This window comes from Aquarana catesbeiana, linkage group LG05 (genome assembly GCF_042186555.1).
Source record: "Aquarana catesbeiana isolate 2022-GZ linkage group LG05, ASM4218655v1, whole genome shotgun sequence".
NCBI classification, from domain to species: Eukaryota; Metazoa; Chordata; class Amphibia; order Anura; family Ranidae; genus Aquarana; species Aquarana catesbeiana.
In genome coordinates, this window is record NC_133328.1 from 251,241,928 (window position 1) to 251,256,343 (window position 14,416).

The 14,416-nt window shown below is 43.3% G+C and overlaps 1 protein-coding gene across 1 annotated transcript in view; it reads right to left on the reverse strand.

Moving 5' to 3' along the window:
• Positions 1-14,416, reverse strand: part of TRIO (trio Rho guanine nucleotide exchange factor) — a gene marked incomplete in the record, with an annotated part of 1,361,655 nt that overhangs the window by 11,428 nt on the left and 1,335,811 nt on the right. The window contains 2 exon segments of the mRNA XM_073630705.1: positions 24-739; positions 8,603-8,780. Of these exon segments, the coding sequence (XP_073486806.1) occupies positions 24-739; positions 8,603-8,780 (894 nt within the window).

A 14,416-nucleotide genomic window follows, 5' to 3' on the forward strand; every position in this document is an offset into this window, starting at 1 on the left:
TGCAGAAAGAGAGCTCTTCTTACCCCATTACTCTGAGTGGATTGAACTGACTGCTCACTGGTTGAGGAGCATGTGCTGAGACGGTCTGAATCCTTGTTGAGTGTGGACTGACGAAGACCTTTGTGTTGCAGGGTATCACCAGGAATAGTAATGGAACCAGAACGACAAGCTGAGGATACTTGTACTGAGCTCCAAAAAGAGCCTTTAAGAAAAGGGTTGCTGGATGTAGTAGAGTCCTTGCCAAAAGACAATGGAAAGTTAAATGAACTATGGGAGTTAAAAGATGCTGTAGCATTGTTCATTTTTTTTGCTAATGCAAGCCGACATTCCTCAGTGTTCTCACAGAACTTTCTCTGAAGGCCATTTTTTAATCCGCTGGTAAGTTTCTTGCTGCCATCAAATGTCTTTATTTCAGATAAACATTCTTTATTACCGATGCTTGTCTCTGAACCTGAAAGAACTTTGTCTGCAATAGAAGGTGTAAGGTCTAAAGAGTAGCTTAGTGGTGACACTGAAGCGCTACGAACAAACATACCTGACAATTTGTCTGCCTCTGCTATTGCAGAAGACGAAACCAGAGCAGGTGAGTGATGTCTGACAGGCTGGGGAATTCGGGAAGGCCTACTTCGACCAGAGGTACTTAGTCCACTAGTGCAGGTAGGTCCACTGGTGGATGGGATATTACCGCTATTGCTTCCACCCATTTGGTTTCTGTGGTATTCCCCTGGTGATGTCAAGGCTAAAAGACAGAAGAGCAACAATAAATAGTATTGCAGACTGTATATTTAACCCCTTCCAATAAAATCGAAACCCTTATGCCAAGAAACAGGTTTGGTGGATTACTTCACTGCACAAGTGTTTTTTTCCCTCTTTGTAAGCCAACTGTATTCTCTCTCTTTTTTTTTTTTCCACAGCTGGCAATACTGCATTTTTAATACAAACATTCTCTCTTCTATATGTGCTTTAATTACAGGCACTTTAAATATATATTGTTAAAATAACAATGACACAGTGATCAAGAATTGAAGGTGTTCATTTTAAGTTTCAGTATTACTGTTTGTGTAAGATGATAATTGCAGGGGTAATAGCAAATTATTAATATATAAAAGACCCCCTAAAGTTTTCCACTGATTATTATACCATATACACCATTTTAAAACCATACAACTATTAGACTTAGTTCAATTTACTTATAAAATGGTCATATTCAATTAGTAGTTCATATTCAAGAAGCAAACCTAATTTGGCCTATTAAGTGTCTAAGGTAACAGTGTCCATACTACAAGCCACAGCCAAGATGGGGGAATTTGGGACTTTAAATGAGGCACAATGTTTGTGCCTCCATGCCGGGTTCAAGTACATAAAAAATAGGATTTTTATAACAGCTTACCTGTAAAATCCTTTTCTTGGAGTACATCACGGGACACAGAGGCTCATAGTAATTACTAAGTGGGTTATATCTCACCTTCAGGTGCTGGACACTGGTGTAATCAATTAGACAGGAAGTTTCCTGGGACCTCCAGGTAGCGCCACAAACATTAGTTTTAGCAGTCGCTTCAGATAGGCCTTGACTGCTCGCACTACAATGAGAGAGTGCAACCATTTTAATAGCCGATTTGAACGCTGCCTGCCCATTCTTAGGGTCCTCTGGCAGCACATCAGCTTCCAGTATCTTGAAACATTCAGATGTACCTTTAACTGCTCTCACTATATTGAGAGGAATTAATAACTTTCCTTCCGCAGAACAAGGTTCTGGTAAAAAGGAAGGTAAAAAACGTGTTGATTCAAACGACAGCTAGATCCTTTTAGGAAAAAAGGAAAAAGGCTGGGTGAGGATTTAACATCACCCTATCCTTAAGAATAATTAAGTATGGCACTACCGCAACGGAGAACACCTATTCCCCCCCGTTAGGAGGATCAAAAGGAATATGATGCATCGGCCCAAGGAGCTGTCCTTGTACGCCGACAAAACTAGACTCAAGCCTACGGCACAAGTGCGACCCAACTGGTGGATTTATATGCATTGTCCCTTGTATAAAGGGCACGGATCAAAGAATGCGAAGCCGAGATCTGACCCTTGACGGTATTCAAGGCTAGCTTAATTTTTACCCCCAATTGTAGGAAGGCAAGAATTCTACCTATGACATGCCTCCGAGGATGCCATCTTTTGGTTTCATACCAGAAAACCTAGGCCCTCCAGACCCTATAATAAATGGTCCTAGAGACCCGCTTTCTTGCATTAATCAGGGAAGTTACCACTGAACCTGAAAGCTCCCATTCTTTAACATGTGGGTTTTAATAGACGGACCATTAAATTTAGCGTTTGTAAGGCCAGATGGAATATTCCATCCGGCCCTTTGCGAAAGTCTGAACTAGATGGAAGAGTCCATGGTTTCGCTACTGCCAACCTTATAATCTCTACATACCAGGATCTTCTGGGTCATGCCGGGCTAGTAGTATTACCGGCTTCCCTTCCACTTTGATCCTGCGTAGAAGCTGCGGAAGCAGCTGAACTGGGGAGAACGTATAAATCAGTGAGAAAACTGATTCCACGGGGTCACTAACGCATCTGTCCCATATGCGAATGGATCCCTAGCCCTTGACACAAAGCTGTCCAACTTCTTGTTGAACCTGGACACCCAAAATTCTTATCTGGGCAGAAAAAAGTCGGGGTGCAGAGGCCATTCTCCCGGGAACAATTGTTGATGGCTCCAGAGAGCCGCCTGTCAATTCTCCATTTCACGATATGAAGATTGTCGATAGGCAAGGTAAAGCTCTTCTGCCCAAACCAGAACATGGCCTTACCTCTGGCTGCGTGGCTTCTAGTGTCTCCTTGGTAACTGAAGTAAATTACTGATGTGGCATTGTCGGATTGTACCTTGAAAGAACAATCCTGTAATCTAAACGCCCAAGCCATTAAGTCAGACGTGTCATCGGAAGCTCCAGAATGTTGACAGTCAAGGCTCTCTGAGTTTGACCACTTCCCCTGGGCAGTGGTCTCCTTTAGGACTGGTCTCCATCCCTAGAAGCCAGCCTTCGTGGCCACCACCTCCCAGGTAATCAGCATGAAGGATCTTCCCTTCTGCCATCTTGCTGAGGTTCCGGCGTATTCCCGGGACCAGACCCTTTGGATAATGCCTAGGTTAGGATCTACTTGTTCCAGGCAGACAGAATAAAGTTTATTGCAGCCTTGAACGAAACTGAGCATAGGGAACCGCTTTGAATGAAGCCATCTTCCTTAGCACATTAGCAAAGGTAAATGTAAGGAGCTCTTCCTTGTCTTGACCCCTTTTTGGGCTGAGTCCCAAACATTCCAAGCTCCTTACCGACCATAAGAAAGTACCTTTAGACTGGGATCCGAACCCAGGAGTTCCAGATACTTGACCACCTAGGTCCAGCCATGCTACTGACTGATCTTATCAGCAGCAGATTGCCTCAGTATGCCATTAATGCTATACCCTGGGCCTTCACCCTGGGCACGGTGGCTAACCCGAAGGGCCAGACCACCAACCGGAAGAGGTGCTGTTCCCCTGGGAAGTGCAGACAACCTCTGTAGCCCATGCAAATAAACACATATGAAAATGGCCTGTATGTATATGAGGCAAGTATTAACGCCATATGCCTCTATGGAAGCGTGCGTTCATGGAAGCATAAATTCATACAAATATGTTTTAGGCAAGAACAAGAAGAGTGTGCGCTGTATACACGCATACATATAACATGTGTGCTATGGAACAGGCATCTTGGAAGCAAACATGCGCTTTATGAACGTGTTATGCAACATTACACAACATGTATCCATGCAGACACTTATTCCTATGTGAACATAAGGAATCCTGTATATTTAAGGAAAACTTCTAGCACTGTGCGATTTTAGCAACTGTGCATATCAGCATCTGTGCGTACTAGCATCTGTGTGATTTTAGCAACTGTGCATATCAGCATCTGTGCATATTAGCAACTGTGTGATTTTAGCAACTAAGCATATCAGCATCTGTGTGTATTTAGCAACTGTGCGACTTTTGGCAAGCAAGCACCTGCTCAACTGCAGTTGGTCCTATACTTATACCTGTAGGATACCAAGCACATATGCACTATGCTCAAACATTTCAAACATGTAATATAACAACATGCATTTCAAAACTGCAAGCTCGTGTATGATGCTGTTCATGCCCACAAGCAGAAAATGACACTTTTAAAGTGAACTGCTAATCAACCAGGGGTGTATCTACTACTTACAGCTGTACATGCCCCATGGATAGGCAGAAAATATGCAACATGTAATCATGACTTGTCTGTACCTGTTCCCAAGCTGGTACTCACACACTCACGGCCCACTGTTCTGTCTCCAAGTCCGTCCGACCTGTCAGCACATGGTAATGGCTGCCCTTCTTCTTCCTGCCTAAAATAACAATAGGCTAGAAGCAAATCTGCGCCCTCTAGTGGCTGGGGAAAAAACAGCAGCCTGCCTGAGCCAGAGTACAAGCATGATAGAACAGCACACTGCTCCCAGTGGCCACCGGGAAACAGACAGTCAGATCGCTCTCTTAATAGAGACACTGCAAACAAATGCAGACTCACCATTCCTTGCTGCAGGGTACTGCTGGAATATCACAGTGACCCAATCTTCACCCATCACGGCGGGTTGGAGTCATGCCAGACCTTCAAGGATAGGGTCCCCTCTGTACGTAGGGTCCACTGCCTTGGGCCATGTATAGCGCCCTGCCAGTGCACACCTGTGGTATAGCAATGTGACCAAGGTGCTGGATCCCAGGGCCCAGCTCTCCTGAGAGAAGCATTACAGGCAAAACCTCGTTCTTCGGTATTGAGGCATCGGGTACTATCCACTTTCGCTTTTGTTTTGGCTCTTTGAATGGATCCGATAGCGTAGCTCCCTGACCCTGTTCAGGCCATCTAGGAGCAGTCATTAACCATGACCAACACCTTAGACACTGGCGAAAAAAACCTGAGGTATTCCCTGTAAGGGAGGGGTTATATAGGGAGGAAACTTCCTGTCTAATTGATTACACCAGTGTCCAGCACCTGAAGGTGAGATATAACCCACTTAATAATTACTATGAGCCTCTGTGTTCCGTGATGTACGATAAAGAAAAGGGGAATGTGGGACTTTAAATGAGACAATTGACTTGTGGAGGTAGAGTATATAGTAATCATTTTTTATTTATTTGTAACAATAGTAAAAAAGTATTTTCATATGTATACATGCACAATGGCATAAACATAATGGATACATATACATTAGCTTGGCAGCACATAAAAGATAGTAAATGTTGATAAATATAAGACAAGGTATTTCATATTAGCAGGCATTAGTACATCATATGCAAAAGAGCTGCTATAAGATAGGTACACATACAGTACATATTGATAATTGCATATTTTGCATATGATGTACTAATGCCTGCTAATATGAAACACCTTGTATTATAGTTATCAACATTTACTATCTTTTATGTGCTGCCAAGCTAATGTATATGTATCCATTATGTTCATGCCATTGTGCATGTATACATATGAAAATACTTTTTTACTATTGTTGCAAATAAATAAATAAAAAATGATTACTATATATGCTACCTCCACAACTCAACTGCCTCATTTAAAGTCCCACATTCCCCTTTTATATACTGTAGTATATAAAAGGGGAATGTGGGCCACAGACATCTGACATTTGTCAAACAAATGACAAGGGGCAGGGGCTAGTGCCATATGTGGTTCGGGCTTAAACTTAGCTTAGACAGCTGCTAAGGTTTTATGTTAAGGTTGGCCTAGGATTACAGAGATGTCAAATGGATCATGAAGATCTGAACACTACTCACAGACACAACAGTGCGTCTGCACCTAAGCACTATTGTTACCTTGGGCACTTCTTAGGCATGGCCTGGTCAGATTCACTTTAACTGCCAATTCTTTGTACATTCAATCCATAAAAACAAATCTGAATCCACTGTGTTCTGGTTGGAATTCAGTAGAGTGAACTATTCAACAAAAAAATATATTAATATGCAACAAAATTACAAAACTTTTCCTTTTGTTTAATAGTTTGCTTTAAAGCCTCAGCCAATGGGAACAAATATGAAGGTGACAACTCCCTTGGGTAAAACAGCTCTCATACATGTAATTCACCTGGGTAGTTTCACCCGTTTGCCTGGAGCTTAGCTTTAACGTTAAAGCGGTAGTAAACCACGTCTTTAAAAGAAAGAAAAAAAAAAAAACAGTCCCCCAGCAAGCTTGTGTCATAATATGCTAATATGCAACGCATACTAACACAATATGACAGACTTTCCTAAAAAGCAGATCCCTCCAGTGGTGTGCGGTCACTGCCGCCAGGGATTCTATCTTAACCCGGTCTCCCTTCCGGGTTCACAGGCTCCGGCTGTTTGACTGTCCAAGCTTCGATGATGTCACGGTAGCAGCACAGCTCTCTCAATGGATGGCATGCGGTCCATTGAAAGCAGGGTGTTCATGTAGGATGGGCAGAATGCAAGGCACAGAGCAATCTCTGTGATTAAATTGACTGTGTTCACACCAGCAAAATATGATTTTCAGGTACGATAATAGATGTTCCTGGAAGTAGCTTTTCTTGGTTTTAGCATGGTAGGAATCACAGATACAGAAATCCCTTTATCTTTTAAGATCTGGGTTTCAACAGCCATGCCTTTAAAGCCAGAGACTGTGAATTAGGATGGAATAAAGGAACGCAAGATGGCAAATCTGGCCTGTTGGGAGGAGACCAGGGTTTGTCTGCTAGAAGTCTGCGTATTGTCATATGTGGGCCTGAGAACACCAGCAGACATTTGTAAAAGAAGACAGGTCTTTAATAGTCCCTCCAAAGCTGGTAAACATAAATAGCTTCCTTCAGCACAAAGTCAAACAAACAGTTCTAACAAAAAAAGAAACCACACAACGAGCTCACCCTTCGTGTTTCAGGGTGCCGGGCAGGCCACAGGGGGTTCAAGGGTCTCAGTTCCCAAGAGAGTTCACCCTTACAGCTTGTGAGTTACTTCACACTGCCTCACTGACACAGTAGCTGATCCCATTCTGCTACCTTTCAAGCATCCCTTGCCTGGGGCTTAAACCCTTCAGGACCAGAGTCCTTGTAATCAGGGTTTGGTGGTTCTTCCCTCTCAAAACTCTTTGAACCTCCAAAACGCTAGGTCCCTAATACGGACTTATCAAACCAGAGTGCTGGAAATCAGTCCTCTCTCTAGCCAAACTCCCCTGGAACACCTCACCCAGCATAGGTGAGAACCCCTGGGTACTCAGCAATGTCTCCAAAACCGTCCCCCTTAAAGGGACCACAACTCAAATATCGTGGAAATGTACCTGCTGTCCTGGACACATTCCCAGTGTCCTGTACAGTATGTCTGTGTACCAGTTTGGTGCAATTTGAATCACTGTTTTCCTCTATTCCTCTAGGCAGAATTCACAGTGGAGAGAAAGCACAAATTGGCCTAAACTGAGACCAGGGAATGATAAGGGCATCTGAGGCCAGGGCTAGAGGATGCCTGCTTCTGGCAACAGAGGTAGCGTGTTGCTGTATCTGAAGGCTAGGATGTCTACATCTGTAATCCCCATATTTGGAATACCAAATTGAACAAATCTTGATGAAGAGACCATTCTTTTTTGTTCAAGCAGTGGTGGCTGAAAATCTGCCACCGTGGACCACAGAAATCGCTGGGCAGTGGGTTTCTGTCAATGAGTGTATTGTAGGGACAACCTGACTGCTCTGAGATACCAAATGTTTTTTGAGAGTTTAGTTTCCGCTCTTGACCATGTTCCCTAAACCTTCAAAGACTGGAAAATTCAATCCTTGATTTCTATAGATTTGAGTGGTTTATAATAGCATAGCCTAGTAAAGTGTTGTAAACAAAGTGTTAGTGCTGAATGTCATCCTTTCTAAACTACTGCCAAAGGGGTTATCTATAAGGATATACATGCCTCCTGCATGTATCTTTACCTGTCAAATGTCTCCCCTCTGTCTGTTATGAGACCCGAAAAACTGCAGATTCTGTGGGTGGGTCTGTTGTCTGGAGCTCGGTGGGTGGAGTCGTGATGTCAGTAGACTCCCCGCCCACCTCTACACTCCCCTTGTCAACATGCATTTTCTCCTGTGTATTTCTAACACTGAACTTCTGCTAAACTTCTGCTATGATCTCTAACATCCAGTGAAAAGACAGGAAAGTAACCACATGACTTCAGCATGCCAAATCATGCTGCGGTGTGGAACAGCCAATCCTTGCAGAGCTGCTGAAGAAAGGAGTGGGGGAGAGAATTAAAAAATAATGCCTGTGTCTTAGGCTGTCACTCACAGCAAGGTGGAGTATTTGACAAAGTTTTTCTCAGTTTGTCAAGATTTTTCTCACTGAACAATAAAAGAGGATTGCTCACAGATAGATTAACTCTGTGTGGCAAGACTGGGCTCAAATGATAGGAAATCTTATACTCTGCAGTATGATATATATATATTAAAAAAAAAAAAAATCGGGTTTACATCCACTTTAAGTGGAGCTCTACTTTATTTTTTAACAATGAAAATTCAAATCATTCAAGTCAAAGTTAGACACATAAAAGGCTTTACCATTGAGGAAGTTGAGCTGATTCTCCAACATTTGGTTGATTTCATGAATCCATAACTGTCTAACAGCAGGAGATGTAGCATTCATAATATACATTTCAGTGGAATCCGTAGATCTTGATAGAAGAGCAAACTTGCAAGGATCATTATCAATACATTCCTCCAAACTCAGGCAATTAACCTGTAAGAAACAACACAGGTGAGTTTACTATAATCAGTTTGAAAACATAATGTAAATACTTCCAAATTACTTGTATTCATTGTTCCAAAAAAAATCAAAATCAAGGGAACTCCCAGCATGTGACTCTTCTTTATTTAATCAGAAATTCAAAATGTTTCTTGTGCAGAGCACAATCCAAAAGCATGCGCTTTGCAAGGGAAACATTCCTTGGCTGGATGTGCTTTGTATTTAGCCTTTGGATTATATGATTAAACAAAGAAGAGACACATCCCTTTGAGAGTTTCCTGAATTTTGTTTTCTTGAATTGCTGGACACTTACATACCAGGAACATTGAGATCCACTTGTGTGATTTTAGAGAGGTTAGAAGTGTGGGATCTGTAACTCCAATCTCTTCAGTAAACACTAGTCTGAGCTTCCTCCGGAGTTACTAATGGGGAGTGCCACACATCTATTTTACTTGTATTGCAAGTACCTGTCAGGCAGCACATTTACTGAAACTTTGCTCCATAAAAGAGCTTTAGGCCGGGTTCAAACTTGTATGACAAACGTTCCAAAATTGACAGCTCATGATGCATGACGTGTGCAATGGTTCCTTATGGGAGTCGTCTTAACTGGTCCGACACAAATCGGTCCGACTTTGAAAAAAAGATTCCTGCACAACTTTGGTCCAACTTTAGTCCTACTTCAGCCTATTGAATATTTTTTTTTTTTTTCTAAATTATTTTTTTATTTCGTTTTATACAATACATACAATAACAGGCCACACAGTGTGGCAACAACCGGTTGTGAAATTGCCGGCGCACATTACATAAACAATACAACATAAAAGTTATCACAAACTTGTGATACAACCCCCCCTAACTTTGCTCAGACAGGTACACACACGTTCCAACCTCCAGCTGGAGGTGGTCTACCCTGACACGGGGGTACAGTCCCACGGCTCCCAATGCATTTTATCGTATACCTTTGGTGTCATGATTACACTCCCTACCCTCTCACTCCCCCCCGCCCCCATAGATATGGTGTCCAATTGAAAGGAGATGGCGCTCCCTATAGGATTATATGGGAAGAGCAGCTACAGCGTGGGGAGGGGGGGGGGTATTTTCCCTTTGTGTCCTGATTGCGTGATAGTACAAACTATATTAAATATCTAAGTGAGGTTTGCAAAAACCACATAAACCCTAGTGGTGGTTACGGAGACCACCAATAGATTGTGCCAAAATAATAACAGTCTTATGTGATAAGAAAAATCATAATAAATAGTGAACTCATGAGTGTAAAAGGTGTGAGCTAGACACCTATAATTAATAGTGATGCAATTTCAAAAAGAGACCACCATATAGTATAGTAACTTAGCATTAACCAGAGATATAAAAATGCACCTCTGCCTGATCGTACAAATATATACAAAAAACACCAAACAAATTATAAATAGTAGTCATAGTCCATAGGGTGATACATTTCTGCATAAAACGTGTTCAAATTTTCTTCAAACAAAGCCGTGACTGGGGTGCTTTCAAATGTTCTTAGTGACTTTTGTGCTCCCCCTCAAGGGTCCCCACTCACCGGATCCAACAACCCCAAAGGGGCATACAGCATGTGATTGTATCATCCACGATCTCCTCACCACCACGATCATGTAGGGCGCCCAGGGTAGTTTCCGATCTCCGTATTGTTGATTAAATTATATTCATGATAGCTTACTCGTAAAAAAGGAATATAAGGCTCCCATAGTGTAGTAGGTAAAAAGATTTTTTTATTGACAAATCTTCATATTATAAAACGTAAAAAATAAAAATGAAAAAATCCAACTATGATTAAAGATTCAAAATTAAAAATTAAAAAGTCCAGCAACAGTGTGCTATGACTACTATTTATAATTTGTTTGGTGTTTTTTGTATATATTTGTACAGAGGCAGAGGTGCATTTTTATATCTCTGGTTAATGCTAAGTCACTATACTATATGGTGGTCTCTTTTTGAAATTGCATCACTATTAATTATAGGTGTCTAGCTCACACCTTTTACACTCATGAGTTCACTATTTATTATGATTTTTCTTATCACATAAGACTGTTATTATTTTGGCACAATCTATTGGTGGTCTCCGTAACCACCACTAGGGTTTATGTGGTTTTTGCAAACCTCACTTAGATATTTAATATAGTTTGTACTATCACGCAATCAGGACACAAAGGGAAAATACCCACCCCCCCCTCTCCCCATGCTGTAGCTGCTCTTCCCATATAATCCTATAGGGAGCGCCATACCCCATTGTGGATAATTTGAAAATATTTGGAGGATCCTTAAGGAAGCTCCTTTCAGGGGGGCTGCACACCTTAATCCTTGTCCTAAGCGCAACCATTATACATATATTTTTCCAATTGAAAGGAGAGTTTCCTGTCCCCCAGATGTGCTGTATACACCTCCTTAACGACTCACTAATCCTCTAGTCCCTCAAAACATTCACCTTTCTGTGCTATAATACCTACACAGGGTCCCTGTTCTGTATCATACTGTGATTAATCAGATGCCTTATCCATGGAAGCCATCCACCCCCCCAATCCTTCTCAAACTTGGTCAGAACCCCCCTGTTCAAGTATGTGGCTTTGTAAAAGGGTACTGCCTTGTTGACCAGCGCTTTCCAAGACTCCACAGTTGGTGCCACAGAGCTCTTCCATGATAGGATAATGTGCTTTTTAGCATAGAATAGTGGCAAGGTAAGGAGGGTCCGTATAGCCCTGGTAGTGACCAGTGGCTCTACCAGATGCAAAAGACACACCTCGATGGACATGGGGATAGATATGGAAGTGACCGACCTGATACAAGAGGCAATGGCTTGCTAGTAGGGTTTAATTGGTGGGCACTCCCAAAAGATATGCATAAAATTAGCTAAGGGTGCAGCACATCTCCAGCACTGGGAGTGTTGATTCCCAAACATCCTCACCAATCTAGCTGGTGTTAGGTAGACTCTATGAAGGAATTTATAATGAATCAATCTATCTCTGCTAGATACTAGGTATCTAAACGCAGTCCCCCACATATCGTCCTAATCGTCTCTGTCCAGCCCCGGAGCTACAGCATCCCAATTTCTCCTGCAAGGCCCCGAAAGGAGGGTCGTTTCCTGAAATAGGTCTTTATATAAGCAGAGACTGGTTAAGGCAGTGATTCACTACGTGTTAGCAGCTCTAGGTTACTGTGCTCAAGGTCAAGGGGCTCCCCATCAAATTGCAAGCAGAAGGCATGTCGCAATTGAATGTACCTGAAGAAGTGTGTGTTATATTTTAGTTTTAATTCATCAAATGACAACAGAGTACCATTCGATTCAATGTGGAACAAGATCTTAATACCATACCTGGTCTACACTACCGGGTAGTCAAAAAATGTTGGGATCAGTCTGTTCAGGGATTGGATGAGAGCTTAAGGGGAGTATTGTAGATTTAGACCAGTTAACCCTGAGCGACTCTATTAAGAAGTGTCAACACAGCCTGTAAAGAAGAGTTTCGGTGTCACTGACAAATAGAACCAAGTCATCCGCATAGAGTGCTGTAGTTTCAATCAGGGTGCCCACTTTGATGCCCTGAATCTGGAGGAAGGAGCGCAGTGCAAATCACCAAGGGCTCTATTACTAATGCAAAAAGGCCTGGAGAAAGGGGGCATCCCTGCCTGGTGCCCCTGGACACTGGAAAAGTCTCTGAGACCCCCCCATTAAGTCGGAGGGCCGCCCACGGGCGCTCATACAACAGCGATATCCACTTAAGGAATGTAGGGCCGAACCACATACGTTGCAGTACGAGTCATATAGCCCCAGTCAATGGAATCGAAGGCCTTTTCCAGGTCAAAAAACACCAAAGCCCTCCCAGAGGACTCTCTGCCCCTAACTGTGTATGGGTATATACTCTCCGTAGGTTGATATCTGTGGCTTTTTTGGGCATAAAGCCAGTTTGATCCGGTGATACTAGGTGGTGTATACTTATTATAAGTCTGTTAGCAAGCATCTTGGCGAGTATTTTTAGGCCCATATTCAACAAGGCTATAGGTCTGATTGAAGAACAGCAGAGGGGGTCCTTGTCAGGCTTGGGTAATAACACCACATGTGCCTCATAGAAGGAAGTTGGTAAACCCCCTTGTTCAAAACAGTCACTGTAGAGTTTTAAAAGTCTGGGTGACAAGATATCTAGGTATTGCTTGTACCACTCTGCTGGGAGTCCGTCAGGTCCCGGCGATTTACCATTAGGAAAGGATGCAATAGCAAATCGCTATCGCCAATTCTTTGTCCGTGAAGGGAGCCTCTAGACTGGCCGCCACTTCATCAGGCAACACCGGGATCTGAAGGGGGCCCAGCAAGTCAGTACCTGATGGTCATACTTTAGGATAGCAGTAATATGTCACAAAGGCCTGCATGACACCCCCTCTATCCCTCATCATGCTACCCTCCGAGGAATAAACACAGGGTATGGCCGTGTGCGCCCGTGTATCTGCAGTCAGGTATGCCAACAACTTCCCATTTTTGGCACCTTTCTCAAACAGTTCCTCCTCCCTACTTTTACAATTACATTGGGTGAGGTTTTGGAAATGTACTAATAGGGCCCTTCTAGCCATCTGTAGTTCGGTTAGGGAGGGTGCCTCAGCATGTGCCTTAGCACAGTGTATTTCATGAGCCTGGAGCTCATCTGAATTTTTCTCAGCCCGTGCAGTTTTGATGGCCGATAAATATGCTCCTCGAGTGAACACTTTGAAAGCGTCCCATACTACAGGCCCTCCCGTCGAACCCTCATTGTGTTCCCAATATTCCTGCTGATGAGGTGAAACCAGGGCCTCGACCGAGGGTTCACTTACCCAACCAGGGTGCAGCCTCCAGGACACGCTGCGGCCACTCGAGGCAAGGGCCGATGTCACTCGCAAGGGGGTGTGGTCAGACAGGCCCCCAGCCAGGTAACAGACCTCCTCAATGAGGGGCAATAAGGCCGGATTAGCAAATGCCAGATCTATGCAGGAGGAGGAGGTACTGACGTGGGAAAGATAGGAGTAACCTCTCTCGCCAGGTTGTTTCCACCGCCAGACCTTCTCCAGAGCCACAGACTCCGCCCAATTCCTGAGCTCCAGATTCTGCGCCCTGGTCGGGTTTGAGGTGTCCAGGAAATAGTCCAGGATGTTGTTAAAAATCACCCGCCACGAGCAGCTTCAAAGGGCCGAATGTGGCGCCTTTTCCAACACCTGGTATAGCACCTAATTTTTGAAAGGAGGAGGGACATAAATATTAGCAATGGCTATTAGCTGAGATTCAACAGTCATAACTACAATAGCATAGCGTCCTAAAGGATCAGTTACCACATGTTCAATAGCACATGTCAGCTTTTTGTGGATCAAAATAGCAACCCCTCTGGCATACGAGGAGTGGGTTGAGTAAATGGCTCTCTGTATCCAGTTCCGACTGAGGGACAATATCCTGTTACCCATTAGGTGCGTTTCTTGTAAAAGGATAATGTGGGGGTGCAGAGATTAAAGGTATTGCAGGACCAGTGACCTCTTAAATTTAAAGTTTAATCCACGGACGTTCCATGAAAGAAGTCTGAGATCACTCACTAGGTTGGGTAGTGTATATCATGAGGACAGGAGAGGGACCCAGGAGAGGG